Raw genomic sequence first — 25,447 nt, forward strand, 5'->3', positions numbered from 1 at the left:
GCTATCAGTTCATTGTTTAACAATGCCTTGTTACAAAAATAGAAAGTAACAGCAGCCAATTCATTTAACTGTATCTAATTCAACACGTTAATTATTTTATGTAGATTTTTTTACTTATTTTTAAATAAACTTTAAAAGGTAATTTTTACAAATAATTTTTGGATTTTAAGTGTCGCATTTTACCCCAAAAAATAGTGTTAACTTGTTTAAATTTCGAGTAAAAGTCCTTTGTAGATGTTAGCAAATTCCGAAAAGTCTCAAATGTGATGAAAGTCAATTCATTATAATTAAATTCTAATTTTTAATAAAAGGAAATTATTATTAAACGTAATAAATGAATGTTTTTTTTTACAAATTTATGCATTTTTTAACGTATAAAATGTGTTATTTTAACGTTTTTGTATGTTTATATTAAAATTAATTACCGACAAAAACTTAATTTAAGTTGATGATTATAATTTATCATAATTTTATCTGAAAAAAAAGATACATTATTTTAATCTTATTTAAACGAATATTTTGAATAATTATTTTTCATTTCGGTGTTGTTTTATATAATACAAAATTAATAAATAAATTATAATTAAAATATTCGATTTTAAACAGGAACATGAGATCGGTTTTCCCGTTGATTGGATTATAAATACTCAAAAATTAGATAGTTTTTTGTATCCGAATTACTAAAAATACCTTACTGATAATTTTGGTGAAATTAGTAAGATTTTACGCTAAAAATGATGTAAAATTTAGATTTACAATAGAAAAATTGAATAGTTTTTCGATATTTTTATTCATAGATACGAGGTTTTTTCGAATAATTCCTCGCTAGAATTTTTGGAATTGCAGTTGTGGTGAGTTACAAGGTCTAGGATGCTAAAATATGTTAAGGAGGTCAAGAACTATCTCGATACCAAATTTAGTTCCAAGTTACGTTGGCTTCTAAACCGGAAATATTTTCAAATAACAATTCAAATCGTCGAAATTTCATTTAATTTCTCGATATTTGCCCCTCCGAATTACACAGCTAACAAGTAATTTAAAACGAAACAAAAGTCTTCTTTCTCTTCAATTTATTTATTTATTAAATAATGTAAAATCGGAATTAGAAAAGGAAAGTAAATGTTTATCTTTCGTTTTTCATCGAAACAAAGTTAAAAGAAACGTCAACGAAATTCAAAAATATTTACAGTTTATTTTATTTTATTTTTTAATTTAAGATATTCTGTGATATTTGTACAGATTTTGTTAATTTTGTAACTGTTTTTTTAATGAACATAAATCTAAAATTCACTAATTTTAATCGAATTTCCAATAAAAAATTCTAAAAAAAATCAAAACTGTATTTACCAACTGACATGTCGGTCATTTTGTAAGTACAGAATTCGAAATTTATGAATTTTTTTATAATTACGAGCAGTTTTTTTTATTTTTTAGAGTCAAGGGCAGATTTTTTTACAATTAAGAGCAGAATTTTTATAATTAAGTGCACATTTTTTAACGTTTAGAATTAAGGGCAGATTTTTTACAATTAAGGGCAGATTTTTTTAACTTTTAGAATTAAGGGCAGATTTTTTACAATTAAGTGCAGATTTTTTATAATTAGGTGCAGATTTTTTATAATTAAGTGCACATTTTTTAACGTTTAGAATTAAGGGCAGATTTTTTACAATTAAGTGCAGATTTTTTATAATTACGGGCAGTTTTTTATTTTTTAGAATTAAGAGCAGATTTTCATTTTTTAGAATTAAGAGCAGATTTTTTACAATTAAGGGCAGGTTTTTTACAATTAAGTGCAGATTTTTTATAATTAAGTGCACATTTTTTAACGTTTAGAATTAAGGGCAGATTTTTTACAATTAAGTGCAGATTTTTTATAATTACGGGCAGTTTTTTATTTTTTAGAATTAAGAGCAGATTTTTATTTTTTAGAATTAAGAGCAGATTTTTATTTTTTAGAATTAAGAGCAGATTTTTTACAATTAAGGGCAGGTTTTTTACAATTAAGTGCAGATTTTTTATAATTAAGTGCAGATTTTTTACAATTAAGTGCAGATTTTTTATAATTACGAGCAGTTTTTTATTTTTTACAATTAAGGGCAGATTTTTTACAATTAAGAGCAGATTTTTTATAATTAAGAGCAGATTTTTTATAATTAAGAGCAGATTTTTTAGAATTAAGGGCAGATATTTTTAACTTTTCTTAAAATTAAGAGCAGTATTTTTGAATTTTTTACGTTTAAAAAGTAAACTTTAATTTTTCAGATTAAAAAACAGATCTTTGAATTTCTTACAATTGAAAATTTTATTTTATTTTTAATTTTCTGGGTTGTAAAAATAAATTTTAAATAACAACAGTGATTTTTCGAGTTTTTTAGAATCAAAACATAGATTTTTGAATTTTCTGACTTCAGAAAATCCAATTTTTGAATATTCATAGGTTTCTAAAGTAGATTTCTGTACTTATAAAGTGGATTTTTAAAAAGTTTTCTCGGACAGAAAATCCAATTTTTAAGATTTTTTTGAAGTTCTATAATAATTTTTTTAGAGTAAAAATAAACCAAGTATTCATTCGTTTAATCTATTCTAAGAATTAAATCTTAATAATACCCATTTTAAAATATTATTTAATGGAATTTAACTAAAATATTGCATAACGAAGGGAGAAGATTTTCTAAAATATTCCACAGAAAATTTAATTAATTGTCTTAATTAATCCGGCATAACTCGCTTTAATCTAATTAAAACGAATCGAATTTTAACATTTTCGCATTTTAATTAAATAAATTTAATGGAGTTATTATTATAAAATATCATACAGTTGCAGTGTTTATATACAGTTTATAATCCTTTGTTAATCGCGTACAAATGTACTCGACGGACGTTAACTTAGGAAAATTATACTTTAATCTTATTTTAGTTGTCTGCAAGTGAGTTAAATATACAATTAACAATTATGTAAGATAAAATATAGAATAAAAAGGTAAATAGTTGCACTTTTCAATGGTTTTAATCCCTGTTTTCTCTTACTGTTTTCCCTGTTAATGTAAGTAAATGGTGGATAATAGTTAAGGGTTTAGTTCCTAAACGTGAAATTGTATTGTTTTTTAGTGAAAATACGCAAAAATATTTGGAAATTTCGAAGATATTTTCTGAGTAAAATCCTTGAAATTTTCTGTACATCCGGAAAACACACTTAAAGGCACGTATTCTAAAAGACGATGTCTTAAACAAGTGTTTACATGTAATTATGCATAATATAGAGTAAAAAATACAGAAATTGCACATAATTAAATGTAGGACAGTCTCGTAAATATGTGTCTAAAGAAATTCGAAGAAAACGTGTGTAAGAAAGAAATTTAAGAAATATTTGAAAATTTCTTCTAATAAAACTGTGTACGTAAAGTACATTCAAAAAACTGTGTGTAAGAATGTATACATTCGAAAAATTGTATCTAAGAAAACCTTCTGTTTATGGCTATACATCAAAGAAAAAACCTTAAAAGTATGTTCTAACAGAAGAGGAAGGATACACACAGTACAAGAGAGTGTAACACAAAAATGTCTAACGTAAGAATGTACAGTACATTCGAAAATATATCAATATATTTTAAATAATAAAATATTCCGTAATTTTCAGGGTATTTTTTTGTTTTTTCAGTGTGGTAATTCTGTACTTCTAACAAAACGTATTTAATAGTATACTTTAAATTGTGCCCACCGGTTCTGTCGCTAGACATTGGGAGTTCGGTGGCGGGTTCGCTTTCTCCACGTTTGTAACACCTGAATAGGGCCAATTTCCCTTACAAGACCTCCCGGAAGGCATTTTTCGTCGCGTAATATCGCAGAGAAGGCAACGGGGAACCACTCTGGTTGTAACTTCCCCCAGGATACACCTTGGCGCATTACTAACCGCTTATTAACTGCGCCAGGTGCTCGCCGACGTCAGGTGCTGATATGGTACACACACAGAGAGGGAGAGCTGTAAATTAATTTAAATATATTTTGTAATATCCATTTTTAAAAGGTATCTTTTTGGATTTGTTTTCTTAGATTTAGACTCTTTTTAAGGTTACTTCTTAGTGTTTAACGATGTACACGTATGTTCTTTAATTCGTAGCATCGTATTTATTTTTCTTTTGTTTTATTTTATTCTTCACTTAATTCAAGTAATATTTTGCATTGTTCAATTCTTTGAAGAAGCGAAAGTTTCTGTTGTGTAAGTGCATTGTGTTAAAGTCGAAATTGTTATCTCGATAATGTTTGAATGAAATGAAAGACAAATTTTCGACGATGGAATTCTAATTTACTTCTTCTTATTAAAGATTCAAAGCTGAAACAATAAAGCAAACGGGGGGAGTCTTAATCGCTGCCGTTTATGGAAAAAACAAAAGAAATTTTCTGACGAAATGGACTTAGACGAGACCTTTCCTCGTCTCTCTCTCCGCTTTCGCATTAAACCGAACATTAATCGCATTAATCGTCTCGAAGTAAATGTAATTTCTCCTTATGCAAGAATTAATATTTGTTTTCCAATCAATTCGCTTAAGAAAATCTTATTTTTTCCCATTATCCTATTCGTCTTTTATGTGTTTATGTGTTCTTACACGAAGAGCTCTTTTGTCTTTTATCTTTTATGTTTATCGATCCTTTGTATTTATGATCTATAAACATTTCCTAAGATCCTTATACCATCCATAAACAGTTTCCAAGTTCCTTACATCATTCATAAACAGTTCCTGAAATCCTTATAATATTATCGTTAACAATATTTAGAGGAAACACGAAAGGAAAAGATTATTTGCCTTTCTTCCCACGTTTTCGTCGACTCTTTGAACACGGAAGGATCTTACAATAAGGATTCGTAAGCGATCCTTATTGTCGGATCCTTCAACAAACTTACACGAAATAAATAAATAAATAAAAATCCTTTATTTCTTGTATATTTGTGGAGACGCTTAAACGCAAAAGGATCCTTTCCTTTGTATTTTAATAACACAAAATTTGAATTATTATTATTTAATCCTTTCAAATACCCGAAGAGATTACGACTAAATTACAAATTTCGGGTATTAATACACAGACGTTTTTAAAGTTAATCTGCTTAACAAAAGAGGAGTTTAATTACGATATTATTTATTATTTAAAAGTCTCGGAGAATGCAATTCTCGTTCGGGGGCATTGTCTACTACGTATTGTTTTAACAATTGTTGCCAGTGTAGTGATTATGGAGGAATTATGTCACAGTTATTGTGTTATTAGTTTCGCTAACTCCTTATTAATTGCAATTTTTTAAAGGATTCCTGCATTTCATCAGTTACAATTGAGAGTTTTTATGTTGCTTTTCTTGATTTTCTATACAAATATGTACAATACTTTATTCTACTTTACTTTCTCGGTTATTATACATGACAGAGGGAAAGTATGGGACCTTGAAATGAACAAAAATGCTAAAAAATTCACGGGGTTTTTGTCTATAAGTATGCAGTTTTTTGTGTTTGTGTGAGGGGGGAAGGGTTTCTTCCCCTCTTTGAAGCTTAATAACTCCTGTTCCTTTTATTGAAAATTTCTGAAATTTTGCATGGAGGTTTGTGTATTAGGTACATTGATTATATTAAATTTTAGAGGTTAAAGGTCGAGGGGGAGGGGAGATAGAGAGGGTCGTGTGTCATATCTTGAGGAAGTCGGACTTTTCCTTCGTGGTTGGAGTTAAACTGGAAACGATTTAAACACTTTTAACTTTAAAATTCATTCTTTCAAACATTTTAAAGGTTCATTGAACCTAATTTTAATTAAGAATGTTCCTTTTTTATCGATTATAATATCATTTAGATAAAAGATAAAAATTTCGAAGAGATTATATTCATATTAAATAAATGGAAAAAGTAATTCTAATATTCATTTTCTCTGCTTAAAAAACATTAATTCGTGGTATAATTTTACTGTTTTCCATAGAAATTTAATATTATTTTCCTCGGAAAGTAGTGAAATTCTATCTCCAAATTGTTATCTTTAATTGAAATAAAATTATAATCGCTTTAAAAAAAAAAGGAAGGAAATTCTTAATTGAAATTAAGTTGAATGAACCATAATAAAGTTAGAAAGAATGCATTTTAAAGTTGAAAGAAGCGAAATTATTTCAAATTTAATTGTAACCGCGAAGGAATTTGGAGAGAAAAATGTTAATTTTTTTGTTAAATTCCATCAAAGAAATTAGAAGAAGGCTAACAAAATAATAATAATAACAATAATAATAATTTAAATATACAAATTTTGATTGTTGTATAATGAAAATTGTGAATATTTATCGTGGATAATTAAAAAATTTCTGCATTTCAAACGTTAATGTCGGCATTAAAATAATTTAATTTAATAAAAGTCTCTGTTTACTCGCTTTTTAAAATTATTATTCGTTTATTAAAACAATAATAATGATTTAAAATAAGTTCATATCTGTACTTAGCTAAGTTTGAGCATGGAATGTATGTATGGATGTCTGTCCGTCGTCCTACCTTAATCTCGAGAACGGAGTTAGATAGATGGAAAGTTTAGGGGTAGTAAACCCCGATTACCTGTATACCAACCCCCAGTTTGTATCGAAAGTCACGTTGTTTCAATTCCAAAATTGTCTCCTGAAAGGTATTAGATAAATGACTGGCACGACTCAGCAGGAAAGTATGATGTACAGGGGTAAGACACTACTAATTTGAGGAGAGCATCTATTTTAAATTATTGTGACCATGTCACAATAAATAATTGTTTTCATTTCATTTCTTTACAATTCGCTCCCTTAAACGAGCTTCAAATACTTTATTTTCTATGAAGTAGATTTTAGTATCATTCAGCTTTATCTTGAGCTAAAGCGAGAACTCGAATTCTTATAAAAAGAGAGGAACTTATTAGAAATTGAATGATCTCTGTGGAATAATTGTTGTAGTATCGAGAATATACCTATTTTTCTCAAAATAATTTACATAAGTATTGTTGTTTTTCGGAATATCACAATAAGAGGGATATTCAATCGCCTTTTATAGCGATTCCCAAAAAATCTTTCTTATAATACAGTAGACCCCCCTATAACACGGTAGATAAGTTCCGTGTTGTACGAGTCACTTAAATACATGAGCCAATCACAGCCGGGCTGTGATTGGCTCATGTATTTAAGTGACTCGTACAACACGGATTCATATAACACGGAACTTATCTACCGTGTTACAGGAGAGTCTACTGTAATAGTAAAAAAATCCTCTTTTTTTGATAGTTCTTTTATAGTAACATTCGAAAAAAACCCTCTTATAACAATTCCCGTATACTTAATTCGAAAAAAACCCCCGTTATAATTATGCTTAAGAAAACCGAAAATTAATTAAATTCGAACCATTAAGAATATTTTAATCTCAATGGAAATTTTTATTATAACCATTAACACCGTCAATATCTACATCAAAGTCGATATCGAACGTTTTGTTTTGTAAACAGTTAACTTTTTTTTTTATTATTTTATACACAGAAGTGTACGAAAAATTGATAAAATTGTGAAAAATTACAACGTTCGTGTGACAAATTTCGTACGACGGAGTTTTAAATAAACCATTAACAATAACCATTATGGTTTGCAGCTGTGTAAAAGCGGTTCGAGACAGAGCACGTGCTTTAATGATATTCGCCGATATTGTTATTCAGACGTCATACAGCGAAAGTGAAAGCTGAAAAGGAAGCCAAGGACACGAGGATATATATATATATATTTTTAATTCTAATAATACCTTGGCGGAACGAGCACACTGACATCTGTTGGAGCGAATCATAAATAAAATTATCATTATCACTTTCGCTTCTACGTCAAGTGTTAAACATAGTGTCTCTAGTGTTAAACATTTAAGAAGAGTGTATAGAAACTTTTTAATTACATTAATTACGAATTTAAAACGTGTTTAGTGTTCTAGTGTCGCCCGTGAATTTTTAATTAAGTCGGAGGCACCGTAAAGTTTGTTCAAGATATACTGTATCTATTTGTTTTCTTATTTTTTTTTGTGTGTGTGTGTGTCGAGAGGCGGATAATGATGTCTTTTATCTCCTTTAAAGAAGGAAAATCGATAATTTTGAGAAGTGAAAGTGGAAAAATACTCTCGCTTAATCATTTGCAGTTTAATCAGTTCCCTATTCAACGCTGCTCTCTCGCTCTATTTATAAATTAATGCCGTAAATTCATATCGTTTCTGCACCCCCCTCCTGGTTTTTTGCCGTCAATTTGGCTTACGTTCTCCCCTTTTTTTTAATCCAAAAATTTTCTTTATTCTCTCTTCACGTTCGTTACGCGAATTACTTTACATTTGTAGGTTAAGTGTCCCTCATTAAATACATATATATACTTATAAATAAAAAGTGAAATTAATCTGTCTTATTCGTTTCCAAATTGTTGAAAGCATCCGATTTAGTTTCTTGTGTAAAACTATTCCCATTTAGTTTTCTCTAATTAGGGTGATTTTGTGCGAACTGTTTAAACGGACGACATTCGGTTGCAAGTTCACCTTCAGTACCTGAAAGAATTTTACGTGTTTTAGCGCAGGAAAATGATTTTTTTACAGTTTAATGTGTTTTAAAATACTGTAAATATGTTCTATACTTGTAATTTAGTACAATAAATTAGTAAGGAGTGATCAAAAAGTCATTCGCCATTTTGAAAGTTCATAACTCGGTGAATTTTTGATCCTAAACACTTGCGGTCTTTTCATTCTCTCTTTTCAAGTGAAAACATTTTATGCAAATTTTACATACTTCTTCTGCCAGTAGCGGCTCTGTTTATTGTGTTAGATCATCACGACAATTCTTTCTTGTTTTGTGTTCCTTTTTGCTGATGGTGTGTGCGCGGAAGCTCTGGTGTCTTCTCAGTTCGTCAAGCTTTTTCATTATTGTAACAAGTCCTTATCAGATAAATCAGGGCCGACGAGTCTTGTATAAAGTCCTTCTAGATATGTTTCTTTATTAATAAAAGATTTTAGTTTTTGTTAGGGGTGGCGCGGGGAAAAATCCCTTGCTCCTCCTCTCGGAGAACAAGGCTGAAGGCTCCATATAAACAGAGAAAGAAGGGAACAGAAGTGAGTTGCAACGGAGACTTGAGAATTAGTTATCAGTACCAGTAGTTACAGCAATCGTAACTAAAATATGCATAAAATGTTTGCACTTAGAAAATTCGCCCGTCATTCTCCTGTGTTTAGCTCAACATTTACTGAAATATAAATTTTTAAGGTTAATGTTACCTATGGTGCCAAAATGGCGGCTCGTCTCCGATTCAAGGAAACAGAAGAAAGAAACAGTGGAGACACACGTTCTAACCTAACCTAACCTAGACGGCCGGATGGCCGAGCGGTAAAGGTGGCAGCCTACCGCTCTGGGGGACCCGGGATCGAATCCGAACGGGTCGAATAATCCCCAGGAATTTTTCGGGGGGTGGTCCGTTCGGATATGTCGGGCCCCGTCCCTCACCACCCGGTCGCCCCATTGTGGGCCTGGCCGAACCCATAATGGGCCTACTAAAAGAGGCCCTCTTAGTGCCCACAGGGCGGAAAGAGTTAAAAAAAAAAAAAAAAAAAAAGGAAAGAAACGTCGGAAAAAGGAAAATGATGATCGATAATGTAGGTAATAATTATGGTAATTTATTAGAATAGGTTAGGTTAGGTTAGAACGTGTGTCCCCACTGTTTTCATTCTTCTGTTTCCTTGAATCAGAGACGAGCCGCCATTTTGGTACCATATGTAACATTAACCATTTTTAAATTTGTGCTTGACCTTTCAATCCCCTTTATACGTTTCTTACCTTTAGAACATCATTATAGATCCATTCTCCTTGAGGGACCGTTTTGTCGTCATCGATCTTTACGTCTAACGGTTTTAAATCTTGATCGTAAAAGATCAATTGTGAATAATACAGTTTCGAAGGGTCTTCGTATTGTCCCGTTACTTCAATCACCAATTCACTGTTTCTTTTTGCCTGTACCAATTAAAAATTTTATCACATTCAATAGTTCAATTATGCAAAAATGTAGTTGAATAATTATATTTTGGTATTTAATTAATTACTTTTGAGAAATTGAATTTTATTAACAGATGCTTGTCTTGGGATAACGAATCTGTAATTTGTTAGAAAAATAAGATACATGTCGATAATTTCATTGTGTAGATTTTTATACAGGGACGTTACCAATCGATTCTCCATCGTCCCAAAAGAGAGATCCATTCGCAAATCCCACCTTATTTGGTGCAATTAAAAGTTTCATTCGACTTTTACGGCTGGAAATAGATGATGCGTGTTAGAAAAACATTGAAAATTTTTATTTAAAACTTTCTAAATTTACCTTTGGTAGGTGGTTTGTCTCGGTCTCTGCAGTGGGATAATGTATCCACCTCGAACGTGTAAATTCACTTTTTCCCACGATGCTTCTAATTTAATAGTCTTACCTGTTTCTACAAGAATTTTCTTTCCCTGTTTATGTAAATTTTATAAATATAAATACATTCTTATTACTGAATTAATTTTGTCAGGAAAGAATGACATGTCTCAGTAGATAAATCGAGAAAAACTGTCAATCTTAAATAAAACTAATGTCTTAAAAAATTGATAGTATATTTTGCAAAATTAATTTATCATCAAGAAAACGTGGAAAAGTTTTGCATAACAAGTTTGTTTTGCTTAAAAAACTGGCCAATTCTGCTTGTTGTAAATTTGTTTTGCTTAAAAAACTGGCAAATTCTGCCTGTTGTAAATTTGTTTTGCTTAAAAAACTGGCAAATTCTGCTTGTTGTAAATTTGTTTTGCTTAAAAAACTGGCAAATTCTGCCTGTTGTAAATTTGTTTTGCTTAAAAAACTGGCAAATTCTGCCTGTTGTAAATTTGTTTTGCTTAAAAAACTGGCAAATTCTGCCTGTTGTAAATTTGTTTTGCTTAAAAAACTGGCAAATTCTGCCTGGTGTAAATTTGTTTTGCTTAAAAAACTGGCAAATTCTGCCTGTTGTAAATTTGTTTTGCTTAAAAAACTGGCAAATTCTGCCTGGTGTAAATTTGTTTTGCTTAAAAAACTGGCAAATTCTGCTTGTTGTAAATTTTTTTTGCTTAAAAAACTGGCAAATTCTGCTTGTTGTAAATTTGTTTTGCTTAAAAAACTGGCAAATTCTGCTTGTTGTAAATTTTTTTTGCTTAAAAAACTGGCAAATTCTGCTTGGTGTAAATTTGTTTTGCTTAAAAAACTGGCAAATTCTGCTTGTTGTAAATTTTTTTTGCTTAAAAAACTGGCAAATTCTGCCTGGTGTAAATTTGTTTTGCTTAAAAAACTGGCAAATTCTGCTTGTTGTAAATTTGTTTTGCTTAAAAAACTGGCAAATTCTGCCTGGTGTAAATTTGTTTTGCTTAAAAAACTGGCAAATTCTGCTTGTTGTAAATTTGTTTTGCTTAAAAAACTGGCAAATTCTGCTTGTTGTAAATTTGTTTTGCTTAAAAAACTGGCAAATTCTGCCTGGTGTAAATTTGTTTTGCTTAAAAAACTGGCAAATTCTGCCTGGTGTAAATTTGTTTTGCTTAAAAAACTGGCCAATTCTGCCTGTTGTAAATTTGTTTTGCTTAAAAAACTGGCAAATTCTGCCTGTTGTAAATTTGTTTTGCTTAAAAAACTGGCAAATTCTGCTTGTTGTAAATTTGTTTTGCTTAAAAAACTGGCAAATTCTGCTTGTTGTAAATTTGTTTTGCTTAAAAAACTGGCAAATTCTGCTTGTTGTAAATTTTTTTTGCTTAAAAAACTGGCAAATTCTGCTTGTTGTAAATTTGTTTTGCTTAAAAAACTGGCAAATTCTGCTTGTTGTAAATTTTTTTTGCTTAAAAAACTGGCAAATTCTGCCTGGTGTAAATTTGTTTTGCTTAAAAAACTGGCAAATTCTGCTTGTTGTAAATTTTTTTTGCTTAAAAAACTGGCAAATTCTGCCTGGTGTAAATTTGTTTTGCTTAAAAAACTGGCAAATTCTGCTTGTTGTAAATTTGTTTTGCTTAAAAAACTGGCAAATTCTGCCTGGTTGTAAATTTGTTTTGCTTAAAAAACTGGCAAATTCTGCTTGTTGTAAATTTGTTTTGCTTAAAAAACTGGCAAATTCTGCTTGTTGTAAATTTGTTTTGCTTAAAAAACTGGCAAATTCTGCTTGGTGTAAATTTGTTTTGCTTAAAAAACTGGCAAATTCTGCCTGGTGTAAATTTGTTTTGCTTAAAAAACTGGCAAATTCTGCCTGGTGTAAATTTGTTTTGCTTAAAAAACTGGCAAATTCTGCCTGGTTGTAAATTTGTTTTGCTTAAAAAACTGGCAAATTCTGCTTGTTGTAAATTTGTTTTGCTTAAAAAACTGGCAAATTCTGCCTGGTGTAAATTTGTTTTGCTTAAAAAACTGGCAAATTCTGCTTGTTGTAAATTTGTTTTGCTTAAAAAACTGGCAAATTCTGCCTGGTGTAAATTTGTTTTGCTTAAAAAACTGGCAAATTCTGCCTGGTGTAAATTTGTTTTGCTTAAAAAACTGGCAAATTCTGCTTGTTGTAAATTTGTTTTGCTTAAAAAACTGGCAAATTCTGCTGGTGTAAATTTGTTTTGCTTAAAAAACTGGCAAATTCTGCCTGTTGTAAATTTGTTTTGCTTAAAAAACTGGCCAATTCTGCCTGGTGTAAATTTGTTTTGCTTAAAAAACTGGCAAATTCTGCCTGTTGTAAATTTGTTTTGCTTAAAAAACTGGCAAATTCTGCTTGTTGTAAATTTGTTTTGCTTAAAAAACTGGCAAATTCTGCCTGTGTGTAAATTTGTTTTGCTTAAAAAACTGGCAAATTCTGCTCTGTGTGTAAATTTGTTTTGCTTAAAAAACTGGCAAATTCTGCCTGGTGTAAATTTGTTTTGCTTAAAAAACTGGCAAATTCTGCCTGGTGTAAATTTGTTTTGCTTAAAAAACTGGCAAATTCTGCTTGTTGTAAATTTTGTTTTGCTTAAAAAACTGGCAAATTCTGCCTGGTGTAAATTTGTTTTGCTTAAAAAACTGGCAAATTCTGCTTGGTGTAAATTTGTTTTGCTTAAAAAACTGGCAAATTCTGCCTGTTGTAAATTTGTTTTGCTTAAAAAACTGGCAAATTCTGCCTGGTGTAAATTTGTTTTGCTTAAAAAACTGGCAAATTCTGCCTGGTGTAAATTTGTTTTGCTTAAAAAACTGGCAAATTCTGCCTTGTTGTAAATTTGTTTTGCTTAAAAAACTGGCAAATTCTGCCTGGTGTAAATTTGTTTTGCTTAAAAAACTGGCAAATTCTGCCTGGTGTAAATTTGTTTTGCTTAAAAAACTGGCAAATTCTGCCTGGTGTAAATTTGTTTTGCTTAAAAAACTGGCAAATTCTGCCTGGTGTAAATTTGTTTTGCTTAAAAAACTGGCAAATTCTGCCTGGTGTAAATTTGTTTTGCTTAAAAAACTGGCAAATTCTGCCTGGTGTAAATTTGTTTTGCTTAAAAAACTGGCAAATTCTGCTTGTTGTAAATTTTTTTTGCTTAAAAAACTGGCAAATTCTGCCTGGTGTAAATTTGTTTTGCTTAAAAAACTGGCAAATTCTGCTTGTTGTAAATTTTTTTTGCTTAAAAAACTGGCAAATTCTGCCTGGTGTAAATTTGTTTTGCTTAAAAAACTGGCAAATTCTGCTTGTTGTAAATTTTTTTTGCTTAAAAAACTGGCAAATTCTGCCTGGTGTAAATTTGTTTTGCTTAAAAAACTGGCAAATTCTGCTTGTTGTAAATTTGTTTTGCTTAAAAAACTGGCAAATTCTGCTTGTTGTAAATTTGTTTTGCTTAAAAAACTGGCAAATTCTGCCTGTTGTAAATTTGTTTTGCTTAAAAAACTGGCAAATTCTGCCTGGTGTAAATTTGTTTTGCTTAAAAAACTGGCAAATTCTGCTTGTTGTAAATTTGTTTTGCTTAAAAAACTGGCAAATTCTGCCTGGTGTAAATTTGTTTTGCTTAAAAAACTGGCAAATTCTGCCTGGTGTAAATTTGTTTTGCTTAAAAAACTGGCAAATTCTGCCTGGTGTAAATTTGTTTTGCTTAAAAAACTGGCAAATTCTGCTTGTTGTAAATTTTTTTTGCTTAAAAAACTGGCAAATTCTGCCTGGTGTAAATTTGTTTTGCTTAAAAAACTGGCAAATTCTGCTTGTTGTAAATTTTTTTTGCTTAAAAAACTGGCAAATTCTGCCTGGTGTAAATTTGTTTTGCTTAAAAAACTGGCAAATTCTGCTTGTTGTAAATTTTTTTTGCTTAAAAAACTGGCAAATTCTGCTTGTTGTAAATTTGTTTTGCTTAAAAAACTGGCAAATTCTGCCTGGTGTAAATTTGTTTTGCTTAAAAAACTGGAAAATTCTGCCTGGTGTAAATTTGTTTTGCTTAAAAAACTGACCAATTCTGCCTGTTGTAAATTTGTTTTGCTTAAAAAACTGACCAATTCTGCCTGGTGTAAATTTGTTTTGCTTAAAAAACTGGCAAATTCTGCTTGTTGTAAATTTGTTTTGCTTAAAAAACTGGCAAATTCTGCCTGGTGTAAATTTGTTTTGCTTAAGATACTGGCACTATCAAGTTAAATATTTTGTATATTTTGTTTTTGTCATTAAATTAACACAAAGACACTTCATCCGATTTACCTAATTTTGCATTAATCTTACCGTATAAAAATCGTACCAAACACCAGCAGGAAAATAAGCGAAAACTGTGTCTTCTTTCTTGAAAAGCAAAACAAAAAAAAAATACAAAATCGATGAATTTTTACTAAGAATATCAAATTTTTTCAAATTTTATCAAGAAAACTCACTTCATAAACTGCTGGAGAAATTAAAAGAGCAGCACCCCAGAGAAACTGAAAATTAATATCCCAAGTATTCTTGTCCTTCGGAAATCTGTAAATTATCTCTCTATAATTTCAGTATAAATTTCTTATATAGATAGCGAGATTAAACTTACTCGTGTAACAGTGGACGCGCCACCGTAGAACCTTCCACGTGTGCGTAATAAAATAATGTATAAAGATAAGGTAACAATGAATAACGAGTCGTTATTGCCTGTCTGGCTGCTTTAACAACTAAGTTACCTAAAGCAGTCGGATGTTGTGGCTAAAAATGATAAAATTTCCGTCAATTGTTATCGTACTAATTACGTAATTGTGTGAAATATACTCACAATACAATAAAATCCATTATGATTCCGAGAAAACGGATAGAAGGCTCCTAACTGAAACCACCGAGCACACAATGAAGCCGTAGTGTTATCTTCGAAACCGCAAATGTCCGCACCTATCTGATTTTATATCTTTCATAATACGCACATATTCGTTAAAACATAATAACTAGAAACACTTACTAAAGGATAGCCGAAGAGATTGAATTCAAGTATTCCGGGTATGGAATCTCTTAGATGTGTCCAAGAACTTAAATTATCGCCTAACCAATGAGCCGTGTACTTGCCACTTCCCGAAAATGTTGATCGAGTCAGCACCATTGGTCGTTTTCCTTCGTGTATTTTCGTCAGGGTACTTTATTAAAAGCACGCATATGTGTGTATATTACGTGTTATATTTTGAATATTTGTGTATATTAATATTTTTCTTACTTGTAAGTTACTTTAGAATGATAATAACCGTATAAACTATGAACGTCGTAATGCTGTCCTATGTGTTGTTCTGCATCCATGCATATCGTCTTTTCGAAGATTCTTCCATCTTTCTTAGACCCCAAAACATCTATAATAATGTATTATAACTTAATTAATGTTATAAATTCTTTAATACTTTTTTATGTTATGAAAATGTAATGAATTATCTTACTTGCAGTGAAAGGAGGGTAATTCAAATTATTCTTTTCGCATCCATACACAGAACCATCAACGAAACTGGATGGTTCGTTCATATCCTTTGTTAAACAATTAGAAATTAATATGCTGCGTTAGCTTTTTGTATACATACAAATAATACTTTTTTTAAATTTTGTAAAATTATTAACTTACGATCCATAAGCAATCGTAAGGAACTAATTTTTGGAAATCGTTGCAATGTTTGAACCAATATTCTTCGGTTTGTGGTTTGGAAAAATCTGGATAATAAGTTAATCCTGGCCACACCTACGTAAATATTATTGTAAATCAAGATTAATATACATACAGTATATATATATATATATATATATATATATATATTTGTAATTTATAATCGATACAACAATAAATTTCGTGGCGTTACAAGGAAGGATAAAGATTATAATGCTACAAGTGGAAAGATGATCAGTTAAGGAGAGAAAATTGAAGAGGGAGTCGAGATTTAAGAGGTTTGTTATCAATATTAGGGAAAGAAGACAGAATAAGACGTACGAGAGTGATTGTGTAGAAAAGAACGTGAAGAAGTTGAGACTGGGTAATGTTGCTGTGAAGAAATTACAATGGCAAAGACCCTCTTCTTAATAAACAATGGAATAGGATCACTCTATTCTGCAGTGACCCAACTTCAGGTGGACTAAACAATGCTGAAGAAGAAAAAGATTAACTGAATTACCTATTTATTAAATAACAATGTATTTAGTATTAATATTACATTAAAAATATGAAAGGCTGGTAACGTTGTTGCTGCAGTTTCCAGAGATTCTTTATTTGTTTTCAAGTCTTCAGATCAGTTTGGGAGATATTAAGGGAATGGGACCATATCTCCCGAACCAACTGCTCGATTTTCCTGAAAAATTCTACAAACATTTCCCCTTAATACGCAAGCCACCCTGCAAGATTTAAGAAATTTTCAACTAAAGGCACGGGAGTTATTAAGCTTCAAAGTGGGTGAAAAATGGAGCCACCCACACACTACATTCATAAATACAGAAATACTCAATTTTTTGACCATCTCCATACTTTCCCTCTGTTATATAACAGTGTATATATAAGAATTTTATTATACAGTACCTTAGCTTCTAAATTGGCTCCAGTACGATTTTTGACAAATATATCTCTTTCGAGACCATCATCTAAGGGCGGATATTTACCGAGCAAACTGTCACCACTGCCAATTGCTGGATCCTAAATTAAGTACATTTTTATTGCAGTTATTGAAAATTTTATAAATATAATAGTTTATATGTAAAAAAATACTAAATATATATACCAATATGATTCCAATTTTCATATTTTTCGAGTGCAACCAATTAACTAGAGAAGGTAAATCTCCGAATCTCTGTGCATCGTAAGTGAAATCTCTATTATCTTCCATATAATCGATATCGAAAAATTGAACATCCTTCGTCGAAATACAAAAGTGAATTATATAAAATGAATTCTCCGGTATTAAAATTTATATTTTTACTCACCATCGGTATATTTGCATCGATTGTCTGCTGTATAATGTCCTTAACGTAGGTAACGTTACCGTAACCCCACTTTGACATCTGAAATCCCAGGCTCCAATACGGAGGAAACATAGGGAAACCTATTAACTATATTCGCGTATTAAATTTATATGTTCTTAATTAAAAATCTACGAATACAATAATCATTCAGTGATTACCTGCAAGTATTGCTTGACCACGTCTTCGGGAGTAGGACCCATAAATACGTAAAAATCAAAAATCCCTCCGCTACTACGGAAAGTAATGGCCGGATGTGGTTGAATAGTTACTTCTATATAATGAATTGTTGAAAATAATTTCATTAACGTAAAAGTATACTTAGAAGTTTATAAATTTAACTTACAAGGTAACCATTGTAATAACTAATTTGTGTTGTTTTGTAAGCAACTGTACCACTTTTGTCGTTCTAAACTCGGCTGGTAATTCATATTTACAAGTAGATCTCGAGTTAACTGAAGTTTGGGCCAGCCTATGTATTTATTTAACTTACGTGACAATATTCAAGTCGGCTGCATCCGTTAGTTGTCTTAACACACAACACAATTATATGCACACAAATTGGTTTCCAGGTGATATTCCGTGATGTATCGTGTATCAACATTCAAGAGGATCTTTTCGTTCATTTGTAACTCATGTAATTCATCAAATGGTTAATGTTACCTATGGTTCCAAAATGGCGGCTCGTCTCTGATTGCCATAATAAATTACCATAATTATTACCAACAAAATTATTAGAATAGGTTAGGTTAGGTTAGAACGTGCATCCCACTGTTTCCTTTCTTCTATTTGCTGGAATCAGAGACGAGCCGCCATTTTGGAACCATAGGTAACATTAACCCATCAAATATGCATCAACAGGTTAATAATTAATATTTCTGCCTTGCCTTATAATATTTCTTTTGTTTTCTGTTTTAGATCACTATAAATGGCAATAAATGTCAAGGCGTATGACAAGCTTGATAACGAAAAATGGTTTGGGATAGAGAACGTTTATGGTTATATCTTTTGCTCTTTATCACCATACACAATGGTAAGTTTTCTATTTTCTATTGCTTTTTATTTATATTGTTTTGGAAATGCCCCTCTCCAGAAATCTTAAAATTAAGAAGTGAGTGATTAGAGCAAAAAGATCATTTGTTACCACATAAAAGACCTTACTAAATTAATTACACTATACATAATTTCGACATTTCTCTACATTAATGGATACTTACCCATTGCGTTACTGTTTAAAAAGAAGACACCGTGAGCATTTCCGTCACGTTCTACTATCATGTAGAAAGGATGAACACCGTACAAATTATTATAAGCCTGTAAAGATAAGACAATTATATTTAACTTACATCTTTACTTCACAGTTAACTACACAGGATCTTCCAAAAAGAATGCCACCATTTTTAAATAACTGCAATTACGTTAATTATTATTTGAGAACATTCTATACGTATAGAAACACCGGAAAACTGTCCAAGTTTCCATCGCAATTCCTCAACACGTACTGTCTAAAGCTGCAGAAATTCTGCAGCTCCTGAAGATTATCCACGTTGCACGATAACAAGTGATTCTGGGCCAAATTTTCGAATAAAAATGGTGACTCAGAATCACTTGTCATTGCGGCGATTAAGCAGCAAGACAGTTACTCTATTGGTCGGTGTGTAAATCGGTAAGTTACAATGGTGACGTTCATTTCGGAAGTCCCCGTATAGTGTAATAAAGTACACTAACCACGGGTGGTTCATCTCTAGCGAAGAAAGTCCACTTCTTCCAGTTAGAGTCGTGTTTATATGTCGTAGTTTTATGTTCTCCCAGTCCGTAGATGTTGGAACTAGGTAACTTAATCGTCATCTGTAGAAACTGATCGGCAAATACAGTTCCCGGAGTATCGGTGTCGAAACTGTAACATTGTTTTTCCACAATATTAATGCTTAAATTATAGATTTTGGAGATTATAGGTCAGTGCATCTAGATTACATATAGAATGAGAATTTCTAGAATATAACAAGAACAACAATACGCTCGTATCCGATGTCTTCTTAAGAAAACATCGAGTGTTTCGTTAACAACCGTTCTGTTTATTCGTTAAAAAGCGAGTGAACGAATCAAAATTTCACTTACATTAACGTCCCCGTCGATTTTCTTTTAATTTGAATCCCGAATTGTGGATCATTAACAAAATCCACTTCGTAATCTCTGATACTCGGATTCTCCGTTGAACGTGTTAATTCTATAGGAACTTCGTATCTAACACTGTCTGGATCGAAAATCTAAATGTAGAAACAGAAGAATTCCGATCAATTTTATTATTTTATTACCTAAAATTTAATTATTAACTCTTATAATAGTAAACAAGGATTTCTAAATGTGTATATATGAGTGATTATTATGATAAATTTCTTGTTTGTTTGTTCAACTTTGAAGTATAAGTTTCCAAATCTAGCAACTATATAGTTGGATAAGTCGAAATCTCTGCTTAAGTTGTATTAAATCCTTCGATACAATTTCTTCTTCTTACTGTCATATAAACCCCACTTGGGAAAAATCTATCAAAAAACTTCCCAGTTATTTTCTTTACCTTTAAAGTATCTATCCGTTTCTATTTTTAGTCTTTATTTTCTAATATAATTGGAATGTATAACGTGTAAAAAGGATCTTCTATCCTTTATTGTAGTGTCACTTATTTTTAATCATTAAGTACACGTAAAGCTGATATAAGATACGATAATTTTGAATGATTAAGCAGGAACACGATACTGCAACGTAACTAATAAGAAGATTGACGTCATTATCAACACGATAAGGCCTAATACTGGACTTTTTTAAACGTCAAAACAGTCTTCCCACTAAGTAACAGAGTTGCAATGCTTCGAATTCGTATTTCTTTGTGTTTACAGCGTAAAAATAGAAATTTATATACAATAATATGGAGTTAGAAAGGCTAATTGGTGACAATAAAGACACTTACAATGCTGTCTTCACAATGTAGTTAACTCTTTGTCTTTATACTGTAATTACTCGTATTTTACCTTTAAAATGTTATTTAAAACACACAAATAAAGACAAATAGGCGCTATATAAACGTTAATTAAAATAGTATTCTCATCATTACACTTTGCATATTTGTCATTAGGTGATGCTGCATAACACACATAATATCGTTACGTAACTGGATTTTACGTGTTTTTATTCCCGCTACACCGCATGATTTTACTACAGATTTCGAGTAGCGGTCGAATTATCGCCGAAAATATCTAACAAGTTGCGTTTTAACGATAGAAACTAAATTTTATTATCATTGACAATCGTTAAAGTTGCGAGCATTCAAAACGTCCATTGACTCGTTACACGTGGATTTAGATAAGCCCTAATGGCTCATATCTTGTCAAATCACTCGAGGGAATGTAGTATTGAACTTTCTGACGTTACAAAACGTTCGTTGTCTACAAAATACCAGAGTTACTACAATTCGAAAAGGTATAAAAATAGCATTTCTCGAACACTTGTTTAAGTTTCAAAAGCACACCTGTTAGCTTGTTACACCTGATCTTTCTACATTACACAGCATCCTTTAATTTATAGTATTATTCTATTATAAAATTCGTAAGAATGTACTATTTATGATTAATTTCTACCTTTTAATTGTAGTATAGAACTTATAATACTAACTTTGAAATGAACTCTGCTTCTAGTTTCGTAATCGACAGTTAATTTTAAGAATTTCACTTCGTTTTTGAACATAGAAAACGAATCCTCTTTCTTATCCAAGAAAACTTCTTTTCCTTTCTTAGTCGATTTGGCTCTTCCTCGTAATTTATACCCGTAGCCGATTGGGAAGAAGCATTGAGGTTCACCCTCCACGTCGCTGCTGAACCATAGACACCTGTTTAAAAAAATTATAATAAATTCTACTATACTACATTATTATTTGATCCTATAGGAAACTTACAGGATCTGATAAGGTAGAAATGGTTAGATACGAACAATACAAAACGTTATCAAGTGTCCGTATAATACAGTAATATGTGTGGGTGGAGAGTTTCTAAGTTATAAGAACTTTATGGTCATGTTTTTCTATCATACAGGGGGGGGTGACTATTGTGCTAAAGTGTATTTAACATGTTAACACTCCGACTGTTGGTTTGCCTATCCGAAAAATGATAAAATATCCGATGTCACAATAAACAATTGCTCGTTATCATTTACACTCATCAAAATTTATTAAAAATCACTGTTTACTTAGGCCTATTCTGTATTGTATTGTACGAGAAAAAAATACTTCCATCTTCGAAAAACGAGGGTAAATACTGTCTCGCACTTCTGCTAATAATTACGATCATTTTTAATACGTAAATAAATACGATAAATTTACACTTTAATCAATTAATTTATCAGTAAATTTAATACAATTCAATACACCCGTATTAACCTTTCGCATTACACAGAAAGGGGAGAATAATCTAATCTATAAAAGATACCAAAACAGATAAAAACATATTACTTCTGGGGGGAGTTCCGAAGAGGAAGCAGATTTAAAACACATAAAGAAACACTTAAATGTATTGTATAAGTAATTGCAAACACATCGAGACGATACTAAACACTAAAAAAATCCAACTTACTTCCTCTCGGTGCACGTCTCGTAATTAAGGGGAACGTCGGGCAAACAATTGACCTTAAACTGATTCCTGTGTTTGTAAACTTCGTAAACGACGACTGCTGTTATTAAACCAGTGAGAGCGATGACTACGAATGTTAAAAACATAAACCAACGCGTACAGATTAATTTTTTAACTCGTTCCCTTTCCATCTTGTCTCACTTTACGTCTCCCTTCAAGGCCGACGGGTCCACAGTACTACCATTAAACGTAATCACACAGTGTCGTTCCTGTTTCTACGATATTTTTCAATAGTGTAAACTGTTTTGCAATCGACTTTAGATAGAGGATGAACGATGTTATGACGTCAGTTATTATATACCTAGGCCCTAACGTGATTTATACAAATGAAACTATCGAATTTTGAGTTAAAATGACATTTAAAAATGATATACACTTATTTAATTTCGTTAATAAAGTTAATTGTATTTAATAGTATCATAATTTTGTTATTCCCCCCCCCAAATTACGTGCTTTCTAAATACAAATTTCTACTTAAAGTAATTGTTCGTAGTTTAATACTATAATTGATTGTAGTTAAGTTAAGAAAGTAATTTACTTAATTAAATTCTATTGCAATTAAAGTATTGTTAGATATAAGTAATTTATTTGCAGTAGATTTAAAAAGTCGTTTAATGAAATCTCGCAACAGATGACGCCACCGACAACTTTAACTCGATTACCGGGAAAGTTATGCAACTCGCTGGATTTCAGATAAATGCTTTTAGAGACGTAAGGCTGATAAGGATCCAAAGTCGAGTTTGATTTAATCAAATTAGGTGCCATAAATTATAAAATAAATACTTTAAAATAGCAAAATATCTATCATTTACGAAAGAAATCGTTCCTTTGTCAAATACAAAAGCTACAAAACATATTATCACACCTTAAAAAAAAAATGAATCAAATCTACCAACATTTATGTCATTATCTAACGAACAGACAAACGAACTCTCATTAAAAAAAAAAAAATGTTTTGTAAAAGCCGATATTCAATTGTGAAAAGTGGAAGATGAATTAATAACAATGGTTCCTTTTTTTTCCCTTGGAAGAATACATTTAAAGAATAATGTACACCTGTGTTAACGACAAGACAAATGGTATATTGATAAATAAATAATGGCATAAAATGGAGAGATAAATCAAATTTCCATAATGGATATTTTGTTGAAAGGGTGGGATATCCTCTTGTCACTTCGCTTATTATACACTCTTTCACCGTTTATTGTGTTTCAGTAATTCCAACCTCCCTCGAGATATGACCCCCTCGATCTTTAACCACCAAAATTTGACAGCATCAATACACCTAAATACATAAAGTTATTGAGAACTAATTAATCCCTTTTGTATTAATGGAAGCGGTATTTAGAGTGTTGAGAGTAACATCGTACGTAATTTTAAACAAATGGAATATATCCTTTAGCAAATATTGCTGGACAAATATTGGATTATATAATATAGACTTCAATAATGTTAATTCCATTATACTTTATACTTTAATGAAGATAATAAAACGGTAATTTAAGAAATAAATTAAGATGGAGAGGCCCTTCAGCTCGCTTTACTCACGGACACAGTGGTGCAGGTCATTTTGAATTTTTCTTTCCATACTTTTCTTTAAAACTTATGTAACGTTGTAAAGTATTTAATCTAGCTTCTGTAAGTCTAGAAGACATACATTAATTGTCAAAAACCATCAATCTGCCCTTCTCGTAACCCGTTAACAACTATTGTTCCTCTTGCTACCTTAGCAGTTTATTGTCATTTTAAACCTTAATGGCTTCTCTATATATATATATATATGTATCCTACTAATGTTATCAACAATGCATCTTCCTTTACACACAAAATTTTTAATCTTTTGGCTGAGTCTATTATTTATTTTTGTCTTTTTGTCCTTCTGTTTAAGTCCAGTGGATGGAACTACATTATCTGAATGATCGTATTGTTCAGCGTATGTTTTTAAAATTTGATTTTTCCCATCTCCTTCCTTCTCTATTTACCTTTACGTATTGATACCGAACTTGTTTGTGTTCTTTCTACACAAATTATAACAATACTAATTCATTTTAATATGTCTACATCGCACGTACAAGTATAAATGCTGTTTACGTATAATCAAACACAAGCTAAACTCGCATCGTTTTAAATGTAATTTAACAATTAACTCTGTTATTACGCCATCGAGCGCTTATATATATATACACACACACATATACTAGAGAGCTTAATTGATGCCAATAACAATGAGGATAATAAATGCACTTACACTTGTCGTCATTTTAATCTTCCCGTGTGTTTTCTAACAATAGATAAAAGTATTTACCTTCTTTCTAGGCACTTATTTTCATTCACTAACGAAGAATTCGACACGGAACAGCAATCTACCTTCAAGACGTATTCGTGCCACGTAGCCCTTTCTACAATGGCGAGACACGTAAAAATGACGACAGTGACGACGAACAGAGAAAAACACATAACACTGTTGTATATTACGTCTCTGGTATCTTTCAGCGCTTTCATTTTCTTCGGTTTTAACGTGATAATTGTCGTTTCTGCAGTGTTTTTTACGATATTTTCTGTTAAATTTTCGACTGAAAATCCATCGGATTCGCTATCCGAAACACTACAACAAGCAGTCTGTCGTAAAGTGTTGAATACTTTATTGTGGAATCGAAAAGATTCGCTGGTTGATTTGAAATTACATTCTTCACGACTGCTATCTTCTTCGTATAATTTCTTCACGGTAGTTATTCTGTCCCTTTCTTTAATCTCGTGAGAATCCATCACGGAATTGTCCCGAATTTAAATCCTTAATTTGAATTTAACGTGCGATAAATTCTAAATATTTAAAAAATCTCCCGTGTTCTTTATTTATTCACGTGTTCTATTAAATTCAAAATAAATTGAATCAAATTTTAATTAGAATTTTGACTACAAAAATCGTATTATTTATGGATGAGAATAGACAAAGTAAAAGGTCAAAACCTTCTTAAAAGGGACGTTGTAACCTCCGAATAACGGCCATTTTTACGTTTCATTCCGGTCGTCGTTCAGAGGTTTTTTCCTATATTTATTCGTATAATTTAAGTGTATATTTGACAAATTTTTACACGACAACAATACCTTACTGTCTCGTACTGTTATAGATTTTACAAAATTCGGTTAATGTTACTCTAGGTATACAAAATGGCGGCTCGTCTCCATTCCAGAAGACAGGAAACACGTTCTAACCTAACCTATTCTAATAAATTACCATAATTATTAGCAACCAAATTATTAGAATAGGTTAGGTTAGGTTAGAACGTGTTTCCTGTCTTCTGAGATCGGAGACGAGCCGCCATTTTGTATACCTAGGGTAACATTAACCCAAAATTC

The 25,447-nt window shown here is 31.1% G+C and overlaps 2 protein-coding genes across 3 annotated transcripts in view; one reads left to right on the forward strand and one right to left on the reverse strand.

Moving 5' to 3' along the window:
• LOC136978464 (TBCC domain-containing protein 1-like) overlaps positions 1-25,447 on the forward strand; it is a 94,984-nt gene that overhangs the window by 45,917 nt on the left and 23,620 nt on the right. The gene's annotated exons all lie outside the window — the stretch shown is intronic.
• LOC136978457 (lysosomal alpha-glucosidase-like) lies at positions 7,364-24,630 on the reverse strand. 2 transcript variants are annotated; one of them, XM_067274163.1, is made up of 22 exons: positions 24,396-24,630; positions 21,081-21,294; positions 19,533-19,681; positions 19,143-19,311; positions 18,632-18,728; positions 17,576-17,688; positions 17,379-17,504; positions 17,177-17,308; positions 16,978-17,091; positions 16,039-16,152; positions 15,860-15,944; positions 15,646-15,775; positions 15,397-15,568; positions 15,217-15,333; positions 15,001-15,149; positions 14,852-14,936; positions 14,706-14,762; positions 10,352-10,479; positions 10,198-10,286; positions 10,077-10,126; positions 9,814-9,987; positions 7,364-8,537 (listed from the first exon to the last, which is right to left on the reverse strand). In XM_067274163.1, exons 1-22 carry the CDS (start codon positions 24,590-24,592, stop codon positions 8,460-8,462), a joined length of 2,739 nt encoding a protein of 912 aa, XP_067130264.1. In that variant the 5' UTR covers positions 24,593-24,630; the 3' UTR covers positions 7,364-8,459. The 2 variants fall into 2 exon arrangements, with proteins under 2 accessions (XP_067130264.1, XP_067130265.1); XM_067274164.1 differs by lacking the exon at positions 24,396-24,630 and adding an exon at positions 22,034-22,339.

The sequence above is a fragment of the Centruroides vittatus genome, unplaced genomic scaffold (assembly GCF_030686945.1).
Source record: "Centruroides vittatus isolate TY-2023 unplaced genomic scaffold, ASM3068694v2 contig_538, whole genome shotgun sequence".
NCBI classification, from domain to species: Eukaryota; Metazoa; Arthropoda; class Arachnida; order Scorpiones; family Buthidae; genus Centruroides; species Centruroides vittatus.